Source organism: Rhinolophus sinicus, chromosome 1 (assembly GCF_057876585.1).
Source record: "Rhinolophus sinicus isolate RSI-liver-muscle chromosome 1, RSI-T2T, whole genome shotgun sequence".
Taxonomy (NCBI): Eukaryota; Metazoa; Chordata; class Mammalia; order Chiroptera; family Rhinolophidae; genus Rhinolophus; species Rhinolophus sinicus.
Window position 1 is genome coordinate 14,484,018 of NC_142501.1, and position 24,800 is coordinate 14,508,817.

The following is a 24,800-nucleotide window of genomic DNA, read 5'->3' on the forward strand; positions in this document are numbered from 1 at the left end:
GTGTTCTAAGCCTCCGTTTCTTTAGTTGCAAAATGGAGATGGTAATAGCCTTACTTCTACGTCTATCACATTGGAAGAATTTCGTTCGTTTTATTAATAGTTAAATCAGGGTGGACCCCGGAGCTAGGCTGACTCATTTGTAAAAGGAGGAACTGGCGAATGCGGGGAGCATTTTCTACCTGCTAGCCCTCCCCCAGCCTTCACAAACACCACTGCTCAATGAAAGCGCACTTTTCAGCCAAGCTTAGGGCAGCCTCATTATTTTGCACACAGCAACCAGAGCTGGCAGCAAGGTGAAACCCACTGGGTGACCCCGAAGGAACTTTCAGTCCTCACAGTCTGTGGGTTTGATACGAGCCTACTTAAAAAAGATAGTAAATTATGGATAAGGTGGCTGGATCCTAGACAGGTGAGCTCAGTTGGTGAACATATGATGGGAATGAAACCAAGAGCCACCGATAGCAGAACTCTGACTGCTACTCTGGCGATCTCTAACCCGGAGTTGTCTACTCACGCCGCTGTTTTCCAGCCATACTTTTTAGAGCACTTGGGCTGCACAAGGGTACCTGGGGTTGCAAACTATTGAGCCTCTTTGGAAGGGGGGGAGGAGGAGGGTGAGAGAGCCTAACTCATCTATCCTCTGTACCCATAATTGTCAACTGGAGCAGTTTTACCCCCCAGGAGACATTTAGCAATGCCTGGAAACATTTTAGTTGTCACCACAGGGGCATGGTGCTGACTCCATGGGTAGAGGCCAGGGATGCTACTGAACATCCTACAATATACAAGACGGCCTCTCATAACAAAGAATCAGCCAGCTCAAAATGTCAGTGTGCCAAGGCTGAGAAATGCTGTTCTGGGCTGAAACAACTCAAAGACCTTTTGTGTGGAGAGCCCCGTGGTACCCTAAAGACAGGAGATGGTCATCCAGTGTATGAGACAATGTGGGCTCACAGACCACTCTGAAGAAACTTCCCCTTCACTGTCTTTTGGGCAGCACGTTGCCTTGGGTCCGGGACAGAGAACAGGGTCTTTCTACTTCATTCTTACAGGCAAAGACACCGAGGCAGAAGCTTCTGTTATTTCCCAACAAGCCACAGCTGGGAAGTGTCAAGAAGGAAATTGAAACCTGGGTCTGCCTTACCATGTTCAGTGACCTTTGCCACACACCCCACACCCCTACGTGTGTCCCCTGGCTCTGTGCTCAGTAACCCAGCAGAGGTTAGAGCCAGTTGAAATCCTGAAGGGCTAGACCAAGCTTGTTGTTGTACAAGTAACGGGCATTTGTTTTAGTGGAGTATGGTAAGACAAGCAGACGTGGAAATGACTGTCACGAGGGAAGAAGTGTGTTGTATTCATAGTCCTCTAAAAGCAGGAAGCACAGTATGCCATGTTGGTGGGGCTGGGGGTGGGGGGGCTTGGGGGGGCCAGGAGGGGCACATGGAGAAGCACCAGGGCCAGAGAGGAGGCAGAGGGAATGAGGGAAGTGTGGGCAAGAGCCTTCCCCGTGGTTTCTGGGGAAGGAAAGGACAGGGCAGCAGAAGCAGGTTTAGGATTGGCTGATCTGAATAATTTCAGCACGCTCTGGGATCTCGGGGTCCTAGTTGTTCCCCCTGGTTGGCTGGTATCTGGCCCTGGGGTGATCGGGCAGGAGGACAGTGGCCTGGGGTGTGAGAGCCCATCAGGGGAAGTAGTTGGGAGTAGGGGTTCTGGATTGGCTGGCTTGCATTTGGACGGCACTCTCTATGGGAGCTGTTTGTTCTCTCCAGGAATTGGCTAATCCCACGAGACGCGGTCCCTCCAGGGTCGACAAGGCCCGAAGATGTCAAAGCCTTAGAAATTAGAAAATGAGATATGGTAATACACCTGTCTAACTCCCGAGCTTTACCAAAGCACTGCTGCTTTTTAATAGTTTGACAAAACCGGACATTTGTTTGCAACTAAATCTTATATAAAGCCCAGTATCTAAACAAATTGAAACATAGAAATGACTGCTTTGTTTGATGCATAGCTGAAAGACCCTGAAACCTTTCAACCTTCAAAAACAGGGTCCGAGCCCCCCGTGCCCTGTTGGACTGCTGTTCAGAAGTCATTCTCCTGCTGTAATTCTTCCTGAGCTTCAGTCCTCTGCCCTCCTTGTCTCGAGTTTTGCCAGGGTTAGAAGGAGCCTAGCAGAGTAGTTAAGCGTAAGGACCCTGAAGCCAGACTGCTTATGTTTGTATTCCTGGTCTGTTACCTCCCAGCTGTGTGACCTTGGGAAATATATTTACTCTCATCCCACCTTAGTGCTCCCAGCTATAAAGTGGGCATAATAATAATAGGACCGATGTTATGGGGTTACTATCCGAATTAATTGAGTTAATACCTGCACAGCCTTTAGAACAGTGCCTGGCACATAGTAACTGCTTCGAAAAATGAAAAACGATTATAAGTTGTAATTCTAATACAAACGTAATTTATGATACTGAATTACAATACAAATGTTATTATATTGGCACTGGAACTACCAATGGTGTTCATACAGTCATACTCATAATAACATCACTGCTTTTGTTTCTACTTCTCCCAAAACCACAGCCGCCGTTTCTCCTGCTATAGCTCCTACGTGGGAAACTGTTGCCACCACCGCCCCTGGGCATTGCTCCCGCCACGGGGAAGCAATGTCAGTGAAGTCCGTAGAGTCAAAGCAGGTGTGAAGGGGCAGAAAAAGACAAGCTGTCACTGCTGGGCCACTGCTGACATGCGTGTCCGCTTTCTCTTGTGTCCTCTCTGCACTTCCCTTGTGCTGGGTTTCGGGGAAGTTATTTATGAAGTCCGCAGGCACATGGGGCCACTGTCGATGAGGTCGTGCATGTGAGTCTACATTTACGAGGTGTTTTCTCTGAGCCTGCAAGGTCAGAAATGACCCGTCACAGCTCTTTGTGGCCCTGGACGTGCAAGTGCCATTGTGAGTGAAGAATGTCATTCATTGGCTCAGCCGCTCAGAGGGCCTGCCTCTCCCCGGCATGTGGACAGAAACCTCCTTGCCTTGGCTTCTTGACACGTGAGTGCATGACTGCAGGGGGGGTCTCTTCCCCTGACACCGCCCCTGGGGTCCCCATTTGGGGATGAGATTCGGGCTGGCTTGGAACCCCAGCTGGGTCACACTGTCTTAGAATGACTGTGGCCCGTTGGGACAAAAATGAGCATCTAAGGAGAGAAACTCAGCCTTTAGAAACACGAGTCCATATTGAGCAAAAGGGATCGGGGAAACAGCCCATCTGCAATGGGGAAAGTTGTGCTTGGGCTACCCCCTTCCTGAGCCCAGCCTTAATCTGGAGATATTTCATAGTGAACTTTCGAAGGGGTGAGTGGCTCCTACCAAGCTGCCTTCAATGCTTGGAGCAGAAACCTACGGGGGCTTGCAAACCAACCTCGTGAAGAGCAATTGTCTTGTCTCCGAACTCCCAAAGCCTGCTCCAAACCAAACACATGAGCTGTGCCGGCAGGCGAAGCTTGGGCCTTTCTTCTTTTTCATTTTAGAAACTCCATGTGTGCGTTATTTTAAATAGGCGCCAGTGCACGAGGCGCTTTTAACAAGATTGAAAACAGATGGGGTCTTCGGCTGTTCAGTAGCGCCAGGAACTAACATGGCAAGTGCTAAGCCGTCCTGTGTCCAGGCAACACTCGTTTTCTTCGTGAAGGACACGTCTGGCCAGGCCTCTCATTCCTGGGGAGCATGAGTCTGCTTCCTGCATCAGGTGTGTCAGCCAGGGGAAGGAAATATCTCCTTTCACTGCATTTACCCGGGGGTTTGCATTTACTTAACCCTTTGGCAGCTTGGGAGGAAGGAGGATTGTGTTATTCGTGGAGGCCCCAGGCTCTGGAGCTGGAAGCTGTTAGGTCTAACTTCCTTATTAGAAATGGGGTGATGATCTTCCACCGCTTACATCTCTCCAAAGGCTCCCCATGTCACCCCGAGTAATAGCCAAAATCCTTCCCTTGGCTGGAGGCTCTTTCTGCTTCGACTTCTCTGCTCTTCCTGCCCCTGTCTTTCTTGGCTCCTCTGATCCAGCCATGCTGGCCTTTTCACTGTTCCTCAAAAATCAAGCGACAGAAAACAAGTGTTGGTGAGGATGTAGGGAAATTGGAACCTTTGTGCATTGCTGGTAGGAATGTAAACTGTGCAATCACTGGGGAAAACAGTGGGGTGATTCCTCAAAGCGTTAAACATAGAATGACCAGAAGACCCAGTAGTCCCACTTGGGGATATATACCCAAAGGAACTGAAAGCAGGGACTCGAACAGATGTTTGTACGTCCGTGTACATGGCAGCATTACGCACAAGAGCCAGAAGGTAGAAGTCACCTAGATGTTCATCAACAGGTCAACAAAATGTGGTATATCCATACTATGGAATAATATTCAGCCTTAAAAAGGAATGGAGTTCTGGCACATGCTACAACATGGGTAAACCCTGAAAATATTAGGCGAAGTGAAATAAGCCAGACGTAACAGGACAAAGGTTGTATGAGTCCACTTATATGGGGTACCTAGCGGAGTCCGCGTCATAGAGGCAGAAAGGAAAATGACGACTACCAGCGACTGGGGGAAGGAGGGCTCAGTGTTTCATGGGTACAGAGAGTTTGTTGGGTGATACAGAAGTTCTGGAGACGGATGGTGGTGATGGTTACCCGACAATGAGAATGCACTGAATTAAACACTGTTAAAAAGTAATTAAAATGCTAAATTTTATGTTGTGTGTATTTTCCCATAATGCAAAGAAACTGAAAAACGGAAGCAAGCACATCCTGCCCTGGGGCCTTTGCTCTCTTGCTGTCCTCTTTGGAGCCCTCTTCCCGCAGGTATTGGCACAGCTCGTGCCCTTCCTGTGTTCGAGCTCTTTGCATAACTGTCACCTCCTCAGAGATGCTGGGCCACCCTCTCCAAAATGGCACCCCCGGGCACACTTCTCAGCCACTCTCTTCCATGTCACCTGACTCATTTTCTTAACAGCATTTGGCTCTCTGAGTGCAAAATGTTCTGGTCTTTGCAAAGTACCCAGCAGCATTGAGCCAGCGCCTCCGTGTGTGGCGTTCAAACCTGGCCATATTCCTGGAAGGCCCAGTGGAAGGAAGTGGCAGGCCCTCACCTGGGGGTGCTGGGCTGTCCCCTGGATGTTCAGATTGGGTTAAATGGAGGGAAGGTGGGGCACAGACAGATAGTGGGAGGCAGTTCTGGGAAGAGAAAGTCCGCACTGTGGGTAGCAGTAGGTAGAAAAGGGAAGTGGGATTTTGTTTTCATCCAGACAACCCTGAAATTGGTGTTGGACCTTGAACATGAAAAATATAAAACTGTGTTAAGGTTGGATAGAGCATTTTAATTTCTCAGAGCTTTGATGGATAAGAGGTTCCTGTTATCACATTATAACTTTCCATTTTTGTTTTGGGAAAAAAGTCTGCAGCAGTTACATTGCATCAGCCCTATGTAAGCTCCTTTGGTATCTCCCCTGACCATGCTTGGCCGGGTGGTGCGTGCCCCATTCTCGCCTCTGCTCACCCCAGGTAGCGCCTCTGCCTGGAGCACCAGCCGGTCACCTTCTTCACCTTCAGTTGCTGAACAACGGACTTTGCTTCCACAGCCCAGTCTCCAAGTCCCTGAACCCATCTGTGGTCCATCTGGAGAAATGGGGAGAGTCTTTCATACTTGGCTTGCTTGATCCTATACGCACACTTTTCTGAACACTCAGCAGAATGGTGTTTAAATGGAGCCCAGCTCAGCAATGAGGAGAAGTAGATGTCAAGGGGACAGTTCCAGTCGTTTTTTTCTGTACAGCTAAGCTGTGGTCTTAAAATCTCTGAACATTTGCCTGATCCGTTGCAGGCAGCAAAATCCGTTCCTAGGTCCCCCAGCCTCGTAAAGCTCCTGAAATGAAGAGACATGAGGCTGTGGTGATCCCGCCATTCTGTCCCCTGTAAAGGCTCCTCCTCTTCCCTTTCAATGAACACTCTTCCTGATCGTGGGACATTATCAAAAGCCCTCCCACCTGTGAATTTTCCCCTAGTGGAGGGAGAAGTTCAGTGGATGTTTTACTTTCTCAGATGCTGTTTTTCTTGTGAGCACAGTTCTCTTGGGAACCTGAGTGGGAAGGGGTGACCATCAGGACGGACTTAGGGTGTGCCTGGGTCCTTTGCTTGCCGGCCACCACGGCTCCACCTTGACCCCTAACGAGTGTGAGTCTCTGCTTTGGAGAACTGAACTTGGCCGTGGAGATATTCCTTAGCAATCAGAATGCTGCATTTACTGGTGATTTTTCTCCAACTGGACTCCCTAACTTCTTGTGTTGCCAAATGTGGTGGTGATGATGGCGGTGATGATAATGAATGTTCCTTATCTTCCCTGACGCTGGTGAAGATGAGGACGTTGGGGAGGGGGGTGGGGGTGCTGCTGCCCTCTTACCGTCCCCCGCAGAATGCACTTCTTACTGTGGTCCCATCCAGCGTCCCCTCTGTGACTTCATCTCCCAGTCGCCCCCTCACTGGCCCTATTCCAGCCACACGGGCTTCCTTGCTGTGCCTTGAGCGCTGCACACATGCTCCAGCCTCAGGGCCTTTGTACTTGCTGTTCTGTCCACCTGGAAAGCCCGTCTCCTCCCCTCTTGTTTGTATGGTTTGCTCCCTCACTTTGTTCACATCACCGATCAAGTGCCACTGACCGGGCGCCCCCTCCTCTTTGCGATAACACTCACTTCTGGGCACTGTCCTCTGAGGCCTCCATGTTTTCTCTCCTGATAGGTTGTTTACTGTGACTGGTCCATTTCTCCCACTGGATATAGATTCCATGAGAACATGGGTTTTTGTCTGTTACTTTCACTGCCGTGTCATTAGTCTCTCTCCTGGGCATCATAGCTGCTCAAGATTAATTTATTAATTGAATGAATTAACGGATGGATACCGAGTCACACAGACCTGAGTTCAAGGTCTTGCTCTCTTGTTCAGTAGTCTTGTGATCTTGGCCGAGTCATTTGTTTTCTCTGCTCCTCAGCGTTCTCATCAGCTAATGGGGTTGCTAAACCTGACCTTCACATCAAGAGGTTATTGCAATGATCAAATTAAATAACATAACCAGGATAGCCAACGTTGATTACACACTGATTTTCATTTTGACACCTTGCTAAGGGCTTTTAAATGGATTAATTCATTGAACGCCCACAACCACCCTAGGAAGGCACTGCTCTTAGCTTCATTTTACAGATGGGAACTGAGGCATAGACAGGCTAACTAACTAACTTGCCTAAGGTGTGCACATTCAAACTCATGTGGTCTGATTCTAAAAACCACTGTGTTATGCCAAGCACTTTGTAGACTGCAAACCACTGCTGTTGATTTTTTTTTTTTTTTTTTTACTAATGTGGTGACCTTTAACTAATTTTGGATATTCCATTACTGGAACATTTAGGAGTGAAGGATTTTTATCGTATTATTTTTCCTATCTTTTTATATTTACATTTAACATGTTTTTCTGTATTTATCTATGTCTGCTTTGCCCGCTACACACACACACACACACACACACACACACACACACACACACACAGGAATATTATGATTTTTTGATGAGTGGAAGGTGCCTTTGCATCTACCCTCAGTCGCACCCTGCTCGGCACGGCAGGCGGGAGGTTCTTCCGGGCAGACACCCACCCTGACCCAATGGCCCAAGTCTTCACAGACATGCCCGGCACTGCTCCGGAGCAAAATGTCCTTGTGTGTAATGGGCCACTACGTGAGTTTGCAGACTCTCAAGGCCTCTTTTTGTCTGCAAGGTGAGTCTACACTGGTGGAGAAGACCTCAGCCTCGAAATGCCACTCCAGGGAGTCACTGAGCCTGCTGGGCCCTTGAAGCTAAAAACAAGGGTCCTTGAAGCTAAAAACAGGGCCTGTGCTGGGCCGTGTAGGAAGCAGTTCTCGCAGACAGCAGGCCTGGGGCCGCCTGCCGCGTGGTACCAGCAGGGGGTCATTGGGGCAGGCAGAGTGGTGAACGAGGGCCACAGCTGTCATCTGTGCTGACAGATGCTGCAAACTGACGTGGAGAAGACATGGGAAGATGTAACGCTGAGGGCGGCCACAGACACAGTGAGGTCGGAGGCTGGCCCATCTCTGCACATTAGAACACGACTCACCTCCAATAAACTGTTGCAGCGGGACGGGTGTCGGCCTGGGTTGGGTTCCAGCTGATGTCATTCCGGGTGTAATTTTGGGCAAAGCCACTCTGCCTCCCTGGGCCTCACCTTTGACGTCTGCAAAGTAGGCATTCCTTCATTCAGTGATATTACTGAGCGCCTGGGCTGTACGCTGGGATGGAGCTGTGAACAACACAGACAAAATGCCTGCCCCCTGGCGCTTCCATTCTAGCGTGAGTGATGGACAAGGCAGTATTTAATTGGGAAGGATGTAAATATTGATGTCAGATGGGGATGAGGGCTACGGGGAAGATTAAACCAGGAAATGGGGCTTTGAGTACAGTAGGCGCTTTTCAGGGACTTGCCTGTTGGGGGCGCCATGGAGCAGAGGTGTGAGTGGCGTGAGGAAGCAGATCGGCGCTCCAGCTCTGGGAAGAGCTTAGAGGCTGAGGGCCTGGAGGCTGGAGCTTGTTCAGTGTGTGTGACAAGAGAAAGGAGGCCTGTGTGGCGATGGCAGACTGAGTCAGAACTGGGGTGACGGGTTGGTGGGAGGCAATGTCAAGGAGGTCATCAAAGTCTAAACCATGTGGGGCCTCATAGAGCAGGTAGGGCGTAGGTTGTCTGTATTTAGTACTGCTTTTTAAATTATTGCTGCCGTTTATCCTTTTAATGAGCCTCTTAGACTCTGTGAGACTCTGTGAAAGAACTTAAGTTGCGAAGGAGAACACAGTACATACAGAATGCTGATTTTTGAAAAAGAATTTTGTTGATGACAGTTTAGTTCCCAGGAGTAAGCCTAACAATCAGTTAGTGATTAGGATGGAATTTTGATGACAACTTGCAGGAGGACTCAGGAATGCCCTAATCCTAACTTGACAATCACTACCACTGCCTCTGTCGCAGGTTCCTCCGGTAGCTGAAAACACAAGGAGGAATCACAGAGTCAGAATGCCAGTAAGTGGTAGCTGGTCTAGGCCCGTCCCCCCGTGCAGGGTTCTCAGCTAACAAACGCTACCCTGAATCCGTCCGTCTAGGCTCTAGGCCACAGCAGGGTCACCTCTTACCAAAATCTCATTTGTGGATGCTACTTACTAAATACGTTGCTGTTGTTACACAAGCGTTCCAAGGTGCAGCAAACACAATCATGAAAAGAGAGAGCAGGATATCTGTGCTGTCGGGGAATCAGAGCTTTTGCTGCCAACTCACGGAAGAGAGTGTGGCAGAGGGAAAGGTGGAGGCCGGCGTTAGCTTCTTTGAGGAGCTACAAGGCAGGAGGGAGGAAGCTAATAGGACGACCACCGCGATCAGCAGACACTCAGCTACACAGAAGCAGAACGTGGAAGCCAGAATCACACATGGTTGCCGAGCTTTTCAACCCAGCAGGGACCCTGCCCACTGTTACATGTAGCACTGCGGTGTCCTGACCATTGGTTAACAAGAGTTCCTGTGTACGAGGTACAGTGAGGAAGCTTCGGGAAGAGGGTCAGAAGTCGTCCTAATGTTAGGAACTGAGGCTGGGGGTACCGGGGGCTGCCCACCTTCTCCTATCCACTCACTGTCTCTGTCTGTCTGTCTTTTTCTTCCTGCAAAATATATAGGGAGTGCCTAAGGCCATGGAAACGGGCACACTCTAAGGGCTTAAGGGTGCAGTTTGGACCAGATAGGTCTTCACTAACTGACAAGAACGTCCAGTATCTTATCAGCCACCCTTGGATTCCAGAACAATCTGTCTGCCAGCGTCTTGCCTTTCTCAGGAACTCTGGACAACATCTCTTTGTGTCAAAATCCTCCTCCCGTTGGGCGTCACGGTCAAGGCTGATAGCTGCTACCTCCACATTCCCACACATTTTTGGTTTCTTGTGTACATTCCATTCAGTCATCCAATACCAAGTCCCAATTTCTGTTTCTTTCCCATTGATCTGTTGGCCTAACAGCATCCTTCAACTTATTATAATAATGATGATTGCAATCACCATTTTCCATTCTGTCATCAACATCATTATCATTGCAAATGCCACTCTTAGTAACGAAACATGACTATCCTTGCGCTTTAGTAATGTTATCTGCTCGGCATCACATACTTGCTAAATGCAGTTCCACTGAGAGTGCAGTGAAAGACCCTGCAGGGAACTGAATGCATTCCATCTCGTTCCCGTGTGTGTGTGTGTGTGTGTGTGTTTGTGTGTCTATACACGTGCATGCATGTGTATTTTCTTGGAACTGAACATGTATTTCATTATAAACAGGTGCTTATATCTCCTGATCTAGGGAGCTATAGAAGAGGTTTTGTGAGTGGGTATGATTCTAACCATGTCTAGCACCAATGGCAGAGCCTGGAACTTAGAACATGCTGCATAAGTATTTGTGGTTAAATAGCTAATCACTCCCCTCCTCTGTAGCCTTTAGCATTTCCCAGTGGCCTCCCAAAGATGTCTTCACCCTGATTCCTGGAACCTGTGAAAATGATACTCAAAAAGGATTTGCAGATATGGTGATGATTGTGGCCGTTTTTCTTTAAATAATTCTTTATGTTCCCTTTTCTTCTTCTGAGACTTCAATTACACGTGTATTAGACTGTTTGATATTGTCCCATAGCTCACTGAGGTGTGTGGTTTTATTTGTTTGTTTTTTAGTATTTTTGTTCCTGGTATTTTAGTATTTTAGTATTTTTGTTTAGTAGCTTTGTTTTGTATAGTTTGTATTGCTTTCTCTTCAAGTTCATCAGTAGTTTCTTCTGCAATGTCTAATCTGCTGTTAATTCCATATAGTGCACTTTCCACTTAAGCTATTATGTATTTTTTACCTCTAGAAGTTTTATTTTTCCATTTCTCTACTCATTATGTTAATGTTTTTTTCTTTTACATTTTTGAGACTGTGGAACATATTTACAATAGTTGTTTTAACTTCCATTTTTGCTCTTCCCATCCTGTTCCTTATTTCTGGATCTGTTCTTATGGATTGAGTGCTCTTTATTATGGGTATTTTCCTGGTTCCTTGCATGCCTGACAATTTATGATCAAATGCCACAAATTTTACACTGTGAATTTTACACGTTGGGTGCTGAATTTTGTTGTATTCCTTTAAGTAGTGTTGTCCTTTGTTCTGGGATGCAGTTTAATTTCTCGGAATATGGTTGATACCTTCAGGGCGTGCTTTTAAGCTTTTCTCAGGGCAGATCTAGAGAGAGTGATTAATCATCTAAACCTGCCTGGGACTAAGGTTCCCAGGACACAACTTTTTAAAAAACCAGGGCGAAGGGGTTTTTGAGAAGCAGGCGTTTCAGGTTTAAAATTGGGAAAGCTCCTAGCAAACTCAGACAAATTAAATACCCTGCAGCTAGCGTGTACTGTAGTCCAGGGCTAATGTAGCCCCACCACTAAATGTTGAGAACCCTGCTCACGTACAAGGTCTTAACATGTTACCTGTTGAGAACATGAACTATCCCCAGCATGTGTGAGTTCTGGAGAGTCTTGGGTCTACTACTGTTTGGGGATGGTTCTTTCCCTGGCCTTAAGTAGTGTTCTTTCATGCCTGCTCCGATCAGTACTCAGTCAAAAAATTACAGGTCTCCCTGGAGGTCTGTTTCTGTGTAGTTCCATCTTTTCCCATATTCTGTCCTGCAAATTCTACCTGCCTTGGCCTCCGGGAACTCTCATCTCCGAGTCCTCAGCTCAGTGAGACTGCTGAGCTCTGTGGCCTTCTCCCACACACAGCATTGTCCCACGTGCTCCACGGCCTGGAAACTGCCTCCCAGGAGTCAGCTGCCCTAATCATAGGGATAATTTCACTTGTTTCCTTTTTGCAGGGATCACAGTCCTGTCATGCTTGTTGCCCACTGTCGAAAAACTGTTACCTAATATACTTTGTTTTTCTAGTTGTTTAAGGTGAGAGTGTAAATATAGTCCCTGTTCCTTCCTTGTAGCCATAAGCAGAAGTCTTTACTTTGTGTAATTTATAGCTCAATATATTTTTTTAATTATGTTAACATATTTGAAGGGGTTATTACTCTTTTTCTGGTCATACCATTTTTTTGTACATTCAGTTTACTCTGACGAAGACAATGAACTTTTTGAAAATATTAATGGCAACTTTACAGAGCTCCTCCTTGCGTGTCTCAGCCCTGTGCTAGGTGTTTCATATACATTATCTGGGGTCTTTACAAAAAAACGTTTAAAGATAGGTGTTATGCATATTGTTATCTCCATTATTTTAGAGATGTTAAAACTGAGATTCAAAGTAGTTAGTAACTTGATCAAACTCATCGGCTAATATATTACACACCTTACAGTTAAATGCAATCTTTCTGAATATTCATTTATCCCCAGCACAGGGCTTAATGTGCAGTATTCATAAAGACATCACATAAGAAAACAGTGGGGGCCAAAGGGGTCTTGAGGTCAAAGGGTTAACTTATGCAGAAAATGTAAGTGACCTGATGATAACATTTTACAGTATAGGTGAATGGCTGATGTTTTACCTTGTGTGTGTGTGTGTGTGTGTGTGTGTGAGAGAGAGAGAGAGAATGTGCATATATCTGTATACGTGTATGTGTTAGCTGGAGTGGGTAAAGCAGCTTACCGAACCATATTGACCTTTGAATGTCATGCCTGTGCATGCAATACTGAAATTGCATTTAATTTCCTAAATTATTGTATTAGTTTCCAAGGACTATCATGAGAAATCATTACAAACTTGGTGGCTTAAAACAACAGAAATGTGTTCTCACCATCCTGGAGGCCAAAAGTCTAAAATCAAGGTGCCGGTATGTCTACCACTCCCTCTGAAGCCCCCCGGGGAGATCCTTCCATGCCCCTTCCAGCTTCTAGTGAGTCCTGGAGTTCCTTGGCTTTTCACAGTGTAACTCCAGTCTCTTCCACTGTCTTCACGTAGCCTTCTTTCCTGGGTCTCTCTCCCCTTATCTTCTTTTATAAGGACTTGTCATTGGATTTAGGGCCCCCCCCCCATTAATTCAGGGTGATCTCATCTTGTGATCCTTCATTCCATCTGCAAAGACCCTATTTCCAAAAAGTCACACTTGCAGGTGTCACCAGGTAGGATGTGGACATATTTTTTAGGTGGATACAGTTCATTTGCTACAGTTTCTCAGAGCTCTGGAGCTCTTCAAAATTGGCTGCTCTTGAAGATGCTATCAGGAGGGCCATCCTGCTCTCTTGAAGAAGTGGCTTGGACCCCTGTGTTCATTTCCATGGCTGTGCAAGCTTTTAGAAAGTTACATACAGAAGAGTTCCCTTTCTTTGATACCCTAACTCTCTATGCTCAATCCAACAGAAACTTGCTACCCTGCAGCCTAGGCATTTACTTTCTGTGATTACTCATAAATCATGACTGGGAAATAACTCTAGACAACCCAATCTGAACACGATGACCTTGTCTCTTGTATGTGCAAGCCTGAGTGTGTCTTCTCTCCAGGTGTCTTTCTTTCCGTTTGGGCAATGAGGCAGCCTCTGGGTCTTTGCCACCTTTGAGTAGAAAATTCTACCATCCAAGACTCTGATTCACTCTCTTTCTTTATGTATTAGGTGCCCGACTCTTCTGTGTTGAAACTTTCTGCTAATTTCTTTTTCTCTGCAAACACGAGCAGCAACTTTTCTTGCTAATGCTTCTTTGTGATCTTGCCAATAAAGTATCTTAAACGTGATGGGACGGCATTTTTAAGGCATTAGACTTAATAACTAGGTCATTACCACTATTTACGAACCTGGACTCATTAACCGGGCTCTTTGCTTTTCACCTTACTACAGCATAATGAGGTCATTAATTAGAGCAAAAGGCATAAAGCACTCGGGCCTTGTTTTAAGGCCATTTGGGGAGATGGCTAAGTCTTTGGTCATAATTTCTGTTCAGTGTTTCCAAGGTTGCCATGAAATGATAGTTCCCTTCAATGTAAACTAGTTTTTCTCTTTAAATGGGTTATTTTTAGGTTCCCAAAATTCCCAATTGTAATCTACCCAGTGCCTTATTCAGCTGAACAGTGGGGGATATGGGGGGCAGCAATTAAAAGCACAGCTGGAGCCAGACCGCCTGGGTGTAACTCTTGGCTCTGCTTCTTACTGTGTGACATTGTGCAAGTTATTTCATCTCTCTCTGCCTCAGTTTTCTTTCTTTCTTTCTTACTTTCTTTTTTTTTAAATCTGGACAAGTGTGAGGATTAAATGAATACATACATGAAAAATGCTTAGGACAGTATCTGGCACACGATGAGTATTTTATACGTGTGAGCAATTATTTTTTTCTTTTAAGTCCTAAGAAATAGCTTTTGATATCTACTGTAAATGTGAGACAGCTTGGTTCTCTATACTTTCTGGGATGGAGTTACAGGTTGAATTGTGTCTCCCTAAAATTTGTATGTTGAAGTCCTAACCCCCACCACTTCAGAATGAAGTGGTCTTATTTGGAGATAGGATTTTTTCGGAGGTAACCAAGTTAAAATGAGGTCATGGAGCAGGCCCTACTCCAGCTGACTGCTGTCCTTATAAAAAGGGGAACGTGATACAGAGACACACAGAGAGGGAAGACAGCGTGATGAAACATGGGGAGGGAGAAGATAGGCGTCTACAAGCCAAGGAGAGAGGCCTGGAACAGATCCTTCCCTCATAGCCCTCAGAAGGAACCAACCCTACCGACACCCTGATTTTGGATTTCCAGCCTCCAGAACTATGAGAAAAGAAATTTCTGCTGCTTAAGCCACCTAGGGGTGGTACTTTGTTATGGCAGCCCTAGAGAACAAAATACAGATGGTTCTAACATCAAATTGCTATCCCCTGAGGGAGCATTTAATCTGGTAGGAGGGCTGTATTCCATAGGACTCTGGTCACAAGCAACAGAAATACACTAAATTATGCGTAAGCAAATAATAGAACAAAGATGAACTTATAAGGATACAGATGCATCTCATAAAATCTAGTTGCAGGATTATAGCTGGCCCATAAGTATCAAGAGAACTCTCATCTTTTGCCTCTGTCCCTCTGTGGTGATTTTGGTCTCTCTCTCTCCTCCTCTCTCCTCTCTCCTCTCTCCTCTCTCCTCTCTCCTCTCTCCCCTCTCCCCTCTCCCCTCTCCCCTCTCCCCTCTCCCCTCTCCCCTTTCTCTCTCTCCCTCCTTCCTCTCTCTACTCTTTCTTCTTTCCTCTCTCCCTCCCTCTCCCTCTCTCTCCACCCTGATTTTCTGTGCTTCCCCAATCCAGATGGCAAAAAACATAGTCCTAATTGCACCCAGGCTTGTGTATTAAAGATACAGCCCTCTAGAGAAAGCTGTATGAATTGCTCAGCAGATTCTAATTGTAATGGAAGGGCATCTATTCCTCCACCCTGGGTCAGGGGCCAACCCCATCAGTTGTGACCAGGGGAACGGTGTTTCACTGCACAGACATGGTGCTTCTACTGTAGTCATGTGGATGGAATGAGGGGAGGGGCCACGACCAAAAAAGGGAACAGATGGCAGATAACCTGAGGAGGGTTCCATTAGCAGTGCTAAGTGGTCACGTAGCTGCAGAGCCACACCATGGCATAGCAAGAAGCTGAAGAGGTCTAGAGAAAATGTTATATTGAACAGCATTTGGCCTCTTATAGTCCTGGAGCATCTGCCACCTTCACGAGATAGAATTTAGTCGTGGTGAAGAGCATGGATCCTAGAATCAGAGACACATGGATTTCAGTTCAACTTTGCCTTTTGTTAATTATGTAACCTTGGACTTGCCAGTGTATGCCTCTCTGCACCTCAGCCTCCTCATCTTTCAACAAGGGAAATAAATACCATTAGCGCCTTTCTAAGTTTCAGGTGAGGTATAAATGTGCACTGGGCACATGGGATTGCCCCATACGTGTTTGCAGTTGTTAGCATCATTAATACCTGATGAATCCTTTTCTGCTTTGCTCTCTCCTTCAGGCTGAATTCTCAGAGTTGAACCTCGCCGCCTATGTTACTGGGGGCTGCATGGTGGACATACAGGTCATGAGAAGTGGGACCAAAGTTGTGAGGTAAGGATGACAGGGATGCAGGGAACCTTCAGCTGCGAGGTGCGTCTGGGACACCTCGCATAGCCAACCCCTCTGTCTATTTCCTATGACCCAGCTCCTCCATTATTACCTGTACTTTCCCAGCCAGAAGGTCTGCTTCTAATGCGTTCTAGGTGTTGTTACAATAGGAGTGACTAGTGGCACAAATAATATGGAGAAACAATGGTGGGGTCCTGGAATGAGCCGTGGGCTTGGAGAGAAAAGACTTGGGTTCCGTTTCTGGCTTTGCGGTTCTATTTGAACATATCATGTAGTCTCTTGCCCTCTGACTCTCATGGGCAGCACGAGGATAGCAGCTCTGAAGCAGGAGGCACGTTTGTGAGAGCACCCGATTCATTGCAAAGTGCGGCACAAATGTAAGGGTTTATTAGAACGAGCTACATCCTGCTTCCGGCAGTATGGCAGATGGAATATTTGGAGAACCCCCTCCCAGGACACCAAACCTAAAAGGACGGGATATGATATTTTCCATGAAATCTGTTCATAATATGGGCTGAGCTGGAAGGGAAATGAGGGAGTTCTTCAAAAGGCCAGAAATGTCAAGAAAGTGAAAATCCATAGGAGTGATAAATAGTAAATAGTTGTAGTAATATATTTTTATCTAGTTAAGCCACCCAGAGGATGATACAAGCTAAGTCCTGGGAGGGGTTAGATGGGGAAGAAATAGGATTAGAGAAAATAAGATTCAGATTTGGGGAAGTAGAGAAAACAGGGAGAACTTTGAGGAAAAGGTGGCATTTTTTTCTGAGTCTTGTCAACTGGTGGACTATGGGCATTTCATGCATTCTAAGAGTAGGAAATAGTCTTTTTAAATGGAGAGAGACTAAAAAAAAAGAGTACATCTTGGAAATTATGATAATTCAGCCATCATTTACTGAGTATCAATCTTGTGCCAAGAAACACATTACGTGGCTTCCTATTTCCAACAATGGTGGGGTAGATTATTTGGACTAACTTTTCTACAGAAAATAACTTAAAAACTGGTTTTAAATAGTCTTCAGAGCCTTTCAAGAGGAGTTACTAGAAGAGAATGATGGGGAAATGGAAACTCAAAGAGATAAATGAGTACAAAAGCTACCTTTGTCCCTGAGGGTATTTCCTAAGTCTGTCAAATTTGAAATTGGTTTTGATTGCCTGTCAGGGGCAAGGGAGACAGAAATCAATACCCAGGGCCACTCAAGGTAGGGAATGTAATGGTAGACCCTCCCCACAATAAGCTGAGACCAAAAGGACGACATCTTCAAGGTGAATGTGAATTACAAGTAGATGAACCCTCACAAGTAAGTGCAGATTGAACTGCAGTTTATTGGTCTTCCAGGGAACCTCACGCATGCAACTTGGTTTATGGTGATCCCACACATCTCAGAAGTAAAAACATATCCTATGTAGAAGAAGGCACTTTCATCCTAGGCTCCAAATAATTACTCAAATAAGTTTTTTGTACAATAGCTAGCACGTAGTCAAAGATAACCAGGCACAGACACCATGAATGAGAAGGAACAGGAGCAATAGACAACAGAAAGAGACCCTCATATCTCAGATATTGGAATTCTCAGATATAGATTCTCAAAAGAAAAAAATCATACAGGTTAAGTTAAAATGTATCAGGTTTGAGGATATCTTCAGGGAATAGTAAACTAAAAAGTGATACAACCAATTTTTTTTATTTTTAAATAGAACTTCTAGAAATGAAAAATACAATAACCCAACCCAAGTCATTGGATGTGTTGTGTTTAACAGCATATTAGACACCATTGAAAAGGTGTTAATAAAGTGAAATGTAGAGCTGAAGAAATTATCTCAAAACACAGAGAAAAAGATTGGAAAAGTCAGAAGAGATGGTTAAATCTCATGAGAAGGTCTAGCATTGATTTAATCAGAGTCTCAAAAAAAGAAGGAAAAGAGAATGGAACAGAGGCAGTACTTTAAGAAACAATGACTCAAAATCATTCAGAAAGATCTCTACAACCACCAAAAACAGAAGCTCAAAAGATTTAAAGTAGGATAAATAAAAAGAATTCTATACCAAGACACAATAGTGTGAGTGCAGAAAGATAGGGAAAAAAAATTAGCCAGAGAAGAAAAGGCAGATTGCTTTCATTGAACTAACAGACTGACATTCGGTTCCAAGGGGTGGAAAGGTAACCCTTAGGGGCCAAAAGAAAATAATCGCCAACCTATAATTCTATCCTTAGGGAAACATATTTTATGAATGAGGGCAAAATAAAAACATTTACCATGACAAGACCCTCAATCAGGGAAATTGTAAAGTATGGACTCTAGGCAAAAAGAAAACAACCCCAGAGTAACAGAGTAGCAAGAAGAATGAAGAACAAAGACGGTGGTTCAATGTTAATAAACAGTAAGTTAGAAGGGGCTGGGGGTAAATTAAGGTGTTCTGAGGCCCTTGTATTGTCCGGGAGGAAAGTCAATGTATTGGTTAATAACAGGCTTTGAAAGGTCAAAGATGAATGATGTAATTTCTGGGTAATTGCTAAAAAAACAAAACAAAGCAGAACAAATCAGAATGTAGTATTTTAAAAGTACAAAGCAGGAGAAAAGAAATAATACAAGAAGTCAAGAAAGGTGAGAAATATTAGCCTCGAACGGGTATGATGAAGAAGATGGTAGACTTAAATCCAAATATATCAGCAGGCTGACATCATTGTGAATGGCTTGTACAGTAGTACTGGTTATTCAAATATGGACATTTTTCTGTACAAGTTGATAAGTAGCCCCTGTCCTGAACCCTCTGAATGCCTTCAGCCACCCTCGCCCCATGGATGGGCATGGCCATTGGGCTGCTCTTTCGCCCCCCAGTTCACCACACTGCTATCCTGCAGTCCATGTCTGTTCCTCCCGTGATAAGAGGATGCCCAGAATTGTAGGGGAGACACACCCTTGGAAGCAGTGGTGGGACCCCAGAGAGCCAACGCTTTGTTCCCTCTGTCCCTTCAAGGCTGCAAATGCCTAAGAGTCCTCTGGCCTCGCCCTCTCATGATCACTTGTGAGAATTGCAACCTCCCCAAAGTACCCTACGCATTGTTAAATATTTATTGTATCACCAATATATATTAGTAATTACATTAAATGTAAATGGACTAAATGTGTTCATTTACAGAGCATCTATGTAAGATTGTCAGAGTAGGTTTTTAAAAATCCAAGTATATTCCATTAAAGACATTCATCTAAAACATGAGAATATACACACAACACAAGAGTCACCTTTGGAGCACACACAGAGGAGAAGAAGGAAGTGGTGCAAGTCAAATGTAAAGGACACATACTACATAAGATAACCCAGCAAGAACTAAGTACTCTAGGGGATCTACCTAATACATCGAAGCAAACACAGAGAGTCAGCCAGAATGGGGAAACAAAGAAACATGTCCCAAATAAAAGAACAGAAGAAACCTCCAGAAATGGAACCAAACGAAACAGAGGTAACCAACCTATCAGAGACAGAGTTCAGAACACTGATGATAAGAATGTTTAAGGAGCTTAGAGACGACATAAAGAAGGATAGAGAAATCATAATTAACAACCAGTTAGAACTAAAGAACACAATTACCGAAATAAAGAACTCACTTGAAGGAATTACCAGCAGGTTAGATGAAGCAGAGGATCGAATCAGCGACTTAGAAGACAAGTTAGCAGAGATCACCCGAACAGAACAACAGAAAGAAAAAAGAATAAAAAACAATGAAAATGGTTTAAGAGACCTCTGGGATAACATCAAGCGCAACAACATGTGCATCATAGGAATACCAGAAGGTGAAGAGAGGAAGCAAGGGATTGAGAACATATTTGAAGTAATAATGTTTGAAAACTTCCCTAACCTGGTGAAGGAAACCGACATACAAGCCCAGGAAGTGCAGAGAGTTCCAACCAGGATAAACCCAAACAGGTCCACACCAAGACACATTATAGTTAAAATGGTAAAGTTTAAAGACAAAGAGAGAATCCTAAAAGCAGCAAGAGAAAAACAGCGGGTTACATACAAGGGAACTCCCATAAGACTATCAAATGACTTTTCTACAGAAACATTAAAGGCCAGGAGGGAGTGACAGGAGATACTCAAAGTGATGGAAAACAAAGGCCTACAACCTAGATTGCTTTATCCAGCAAGGCTATCATTTAAAGTTGATGGAGAGATAAAGAGCTTCCCAGAAAAGAATAAGCTAAAGGAATTTATTACCACCAAGCCAGCATTGCAAGAAATACTAAAAGGACTTCTGTAAATAGAAGAAAGATGAAAACAATCTAACTACAAATTTAAAAATGGCAATAACTATGTACCTATCAATAATCACTTTAAATATAAATGGATTAAATGCTCCAGTCAAAAGACATAGGGTAGCTGAGTGGATAAGAAAGCAAGACCCTTGTATATGCTATATACAAGAGACTCACCTCAGATCAAAAGACACACACAGGCTGAAAGTGAAGGGTTGGAGTAAGATATTTCATGCAAATGGAAATGAGAAAAAAACTGGAGTTGCAATACTTATATCTGACAAAATAGACTTTAAAATGAAGAACATATTAAAAGACAAAGATGGGCACTATATAATAATAAAGGGATCGATCCGACAAGAGGACATAACCCTAGTAAACATCTATGCACCCAACATAGGAGCACCTAAATATATAAAACAGATATTGACTGATATAAAGACAGAGATCAACAGTAACACTATCATAGTAGGGAACTTCATCACCCCTCTGACAACAAGGGACAGGCCTTCCAGACAGAAAATCAATATGGAAACAACAGCCTTAAATGATACATTGGACCACTTGGATATAATCGATATTTTCAGAGTATTTCACCCCAAAGCTGCAGAATACACGTTCTTCTCAAGCGCACATGGAACATTTTCCAAGATAGACCATATGTTAGGCCACAAAACAAGTCCTGATAAATTGAAATCATACCAAATGTCTTCTCTGACCACAGTGCTATGAAATTAGAAATGAACTACAGGAAAAAAAAAAAAACTGGAAGACACACCAATTCATGGAGGCTGAATAACATGTTACTAAATAATGAATGGGTCAACCAGGAGATCAAAGAAGAAATCAAAAGATATCTCGAGACAAATGAAAATGAAAACACGATGACCCAAAATCTATGGGATGCCGCGAAAGCAGTCCTAAGAGGGCAATTCATAGCATTGCAGGCCTACCTAAAGAAACAAGAAAAATCACTAATCAACGGTTTATCTTCACACTTAAGGGATCTGGAAAAAGAACAGCAAAATAAGCCCAAAGGGAGTACAAGGAAGGATATAATAAAGATCAGAGCAGAAATAAATGAAATAGAAACCAGAAAAACAATACAAAAGCTCAATGAATCCAAGAGTTGGTTCTTAGAGAAGATAAACAAAATCGACAAACCTTTAGCCAGAGTCATTAAAAGAAAGAGAGAGAGGACCCAAATTAATAAAATCAGAAATGAAAGAGGAGAAGTGACAACAGACACTGCAGAAATACAAAAAATTTTAAGGAATTACTATGAGCAACTATATGCCAACAAATTTGACAATCTGGAAGAAATGGACAGTTTTCTAGAGGCGTACAACCTTCCAAGGCTAACTCAAGAAGAAACAGAAAACCTGAATAGACTGATTATCACCAGGGAAATTGAATCAGTAATCAACAATCTCCCAACAAACAAAAGCTCTGGACCAGATGGCTTTACAGGTGAATTTTACAAAACGTTCAAAAAAGAATTATCACCTATTCTCCTCAAGCTCTTCCAAAAAATCCAGAAGGAGAGAAGACTCCCAAACGCTTTTTACAAAGCCACTATCACCCTGATCCCAAAATCAGACAGACACCACAAAAAAAGAAAACTACAGGCCGATAAAAAGAAAAAACTAAAAATAAAAAATAAAACATAAGAATATAGAAAGTTGGAAAGTTAAAGGAGATATATATGGCATGTAACTACTGCACAGAAGAAAGCTAGCCAATGTAGTTATATTAATATCAGGGAAAATAGGCTTCCAGATGAAAAGCATTACTAGGGAAAAGAAAGAAATCCATTATGATAAAGGATTCATTACCCAGGAGAGATCATTTTAAATTTATATGCATCAAATAAAACTGCCTCAAAATATACTTCAAAAATTGGCAAAACTACAGTAAGAAATAACCAGTTCGTCATCATGGGAGATTTCAAGAGTGGTACATACATTCGTTTACTCCTCACAGCAGCCTCATTTTGCACAGAAGAACCATAAAAAACCTAAAATGCAATATTCAGGAATCTGTGTATGTTCATATTTGGGGTTATTGGCGCTGATGTCCTGCTTCCCTATTTGGGAAAGGGACTGACTCGTCTTCTTCTGTGATGTGTAGAAACCAGAACACCTATCCCATTAGTCCTCAAATTTGACTGCAGATTAGAATCTCATGAGAAATGCTTTAGAATCCCAGTGCCCAGGCAATATGCCCTACCAATTACACTAGATTCTCTGAAGGTGGGATTTGGGCATCAGTAGTTTTAAAGCTCCCCAGGGGATTACAATGGGCAGCCTGATGGAAGACGTCCCCAGGGTACTCTCACCTTGGCCCAGCACTGGGGCTGGGTCAGCTGTAAAACTGACGATCCTCTGGGTGTGCTGCCCAAATAAGAGTCACCTTGCAAAAGTAGACATCTCCAAGCCTCATTGTAAATGTGCCATCTTCTTCCTGAACTTACAAATTTTTTTTACACAATTAAATTTACAAAAATGTTCAAGGCATTTCCTAGTCAGCTAGTCTCCCAGGACTTTTAGGAATGGCAGGCTTTGAAGACAGTTGTTGTGGGTTGAATTGTGTACCTCTCTACCCCCCCCCCCCAAAAAAAAAAAAAAAAGAAAAGAAAAGATGTATTAAAGTTCTAACCTCTAGGACCTCAGAATGTCACCTTATTTGGAAATAGGGTTGTTGCAAATATAATTAGTTAAGATGAGGTCGTACTGGAGTAGGGTGGGCCCTGAATCCAATGTAGCTGATGTCCTTATGAGAAAAAGGAAATGTGGACACAGAGACACAGGGAAAATGCCACGTGATGATAGAGGCAGACATTAGAGGGATGTGTCTATAGGCCAAGGAACACCAAGGATTGCCATCAGTGACCAGAAACTAAGAGACAGGCCTGGGACAAATTCTCGCTCAGCCCTCAGAAGAAACCAACCGTCCCAACAACTTGACTTCCGACCCCTAGCCTCTAGAACAGTGAGAGAATAAATTTCTGTTGCTTTAAGCCATCCAATTTACAGTACTTTGTGAAGGCAGCTCTAGAAAACGAATACAATAGTGCCTCCTACACACGTACAAACCTCCGGAGCTCTTGCTAAAATGCAGGTTCTTATCTGTTCAGTGTTCGGGTAGGACCCGAGGTTCTGGATTTCCTACGAGCTCCCAGATGTCGGTGCTTCTGGAAATGCAGAGCAGTTTGAGCAGCAAGGGTGTGGACAAGCCCCCACCTGACGCTGACACTGCTGGTGGAAGACCGTACCTTGGGTAGCCAGGGCTGTGCGGGCAGTGCCAGTATAGCCAAAGTCCTCTGTTCAGGGCTCCATGGGGCTATTGAGGTTTATTCTGTCCCTGCCTGGGATGGTGCCTCCAGTCTCAGCCAGGAAGCTCGTTTTGGCCAGCCAGTTTACAGACCTGTGAGAACGCGCATGCAGAGTAGGTGCCCCCTGCCTCACTCACTGTGTGTCCTAGAGGTGGGGTCAGTAAAATCGTCCTCAGGCATATGGTGCTATTCCAATTTCTCACTGTGGCCTCCCAAAGCAAGAGTTTTGAGCAGTGCTCTTGACTTGCAATGTGTTCTTTCAAAGAGACTCGTGTTGTACTGACAATGCCCGTAAACACTTCCAAGCATGCAATATGAGCAAGACCTAGGTCTTCCAAAGGCTTGCTCTGGGAGCTCTTTCAGGGAAGTTGACCTGTGGTAGAGCGGACCACTGCTGACTTTCTCCAGCATCTATTCCTTTTGCATTGGGGAATAGCACCTCGATTTTCCTTTGGGTGACCCCCCTCCCCAACTTGCAGTCCGTGTGGTGTCTGGAACTCATGACACATAAGCAGCCCTAGAATCAGACTACCCCACTGGGACCCATGCCAGGCCAATGAGAATCCATTGTGAGACTTTTGCTGGAACTCTTGGGTGAGAGACACATATGTTCTACTGTGGCTGCTGAGCTGGTGGATAGATGCCCAGAACTGCTGATGGCTATCTCTCTTCCACCTCAGGGGAACGATCTGTTGAGATTGAAGCCAGGACAAAGGAAGACACAGCTGGGGGAGGGACGGAGGGAGGGAAGAAGGGAGGGAGGGGGAGAGAGAGCGAGAGAGAATATGACCCGATGATGTTATTTGAGGCCCGGGATCCAGACACTCATCTCCAAATCTGAGCCCCCTCCCCTCCCCAAACAAAAATCTCTTTTTGATTAAGCCAACTGGAATTGCACATGCAGAATTCATGAATTTTTATTTAACAACACTTTATAGCATTTCCAACGTGCTAGGCACTGTTCCAAGCGCTTAACATGTATTGACTCATTTCATCCTTTCAACAACCCTATAAGGTGTGTGCTATTATAACCCAC

The 24,800-nt window shown here is 44.5% G+C and overlaps 1 protein-coding gene across 1 annotated transcript in view; it reads left to right on the plus strand.

Moving 5' to 3' along the window:
- SYN3 (synapsin III) overlaps window positions 1-24,800 on the plus strand; it is a 409,774-nt gene that overhangs the window by 36,539 nt on the left and 348,435 nt on the right. The window contains exon 3 of the mRNA XM_019728421.3: window positions 16,064-16,155. Within this exon, the coding sequence (XP_019583980.2) occupies window positions 16,064-16,155 (92 nt within the window). The remainder of the gene's footprint in view (window positions 1-16,063; window positions 16,156-24,800) is intronic.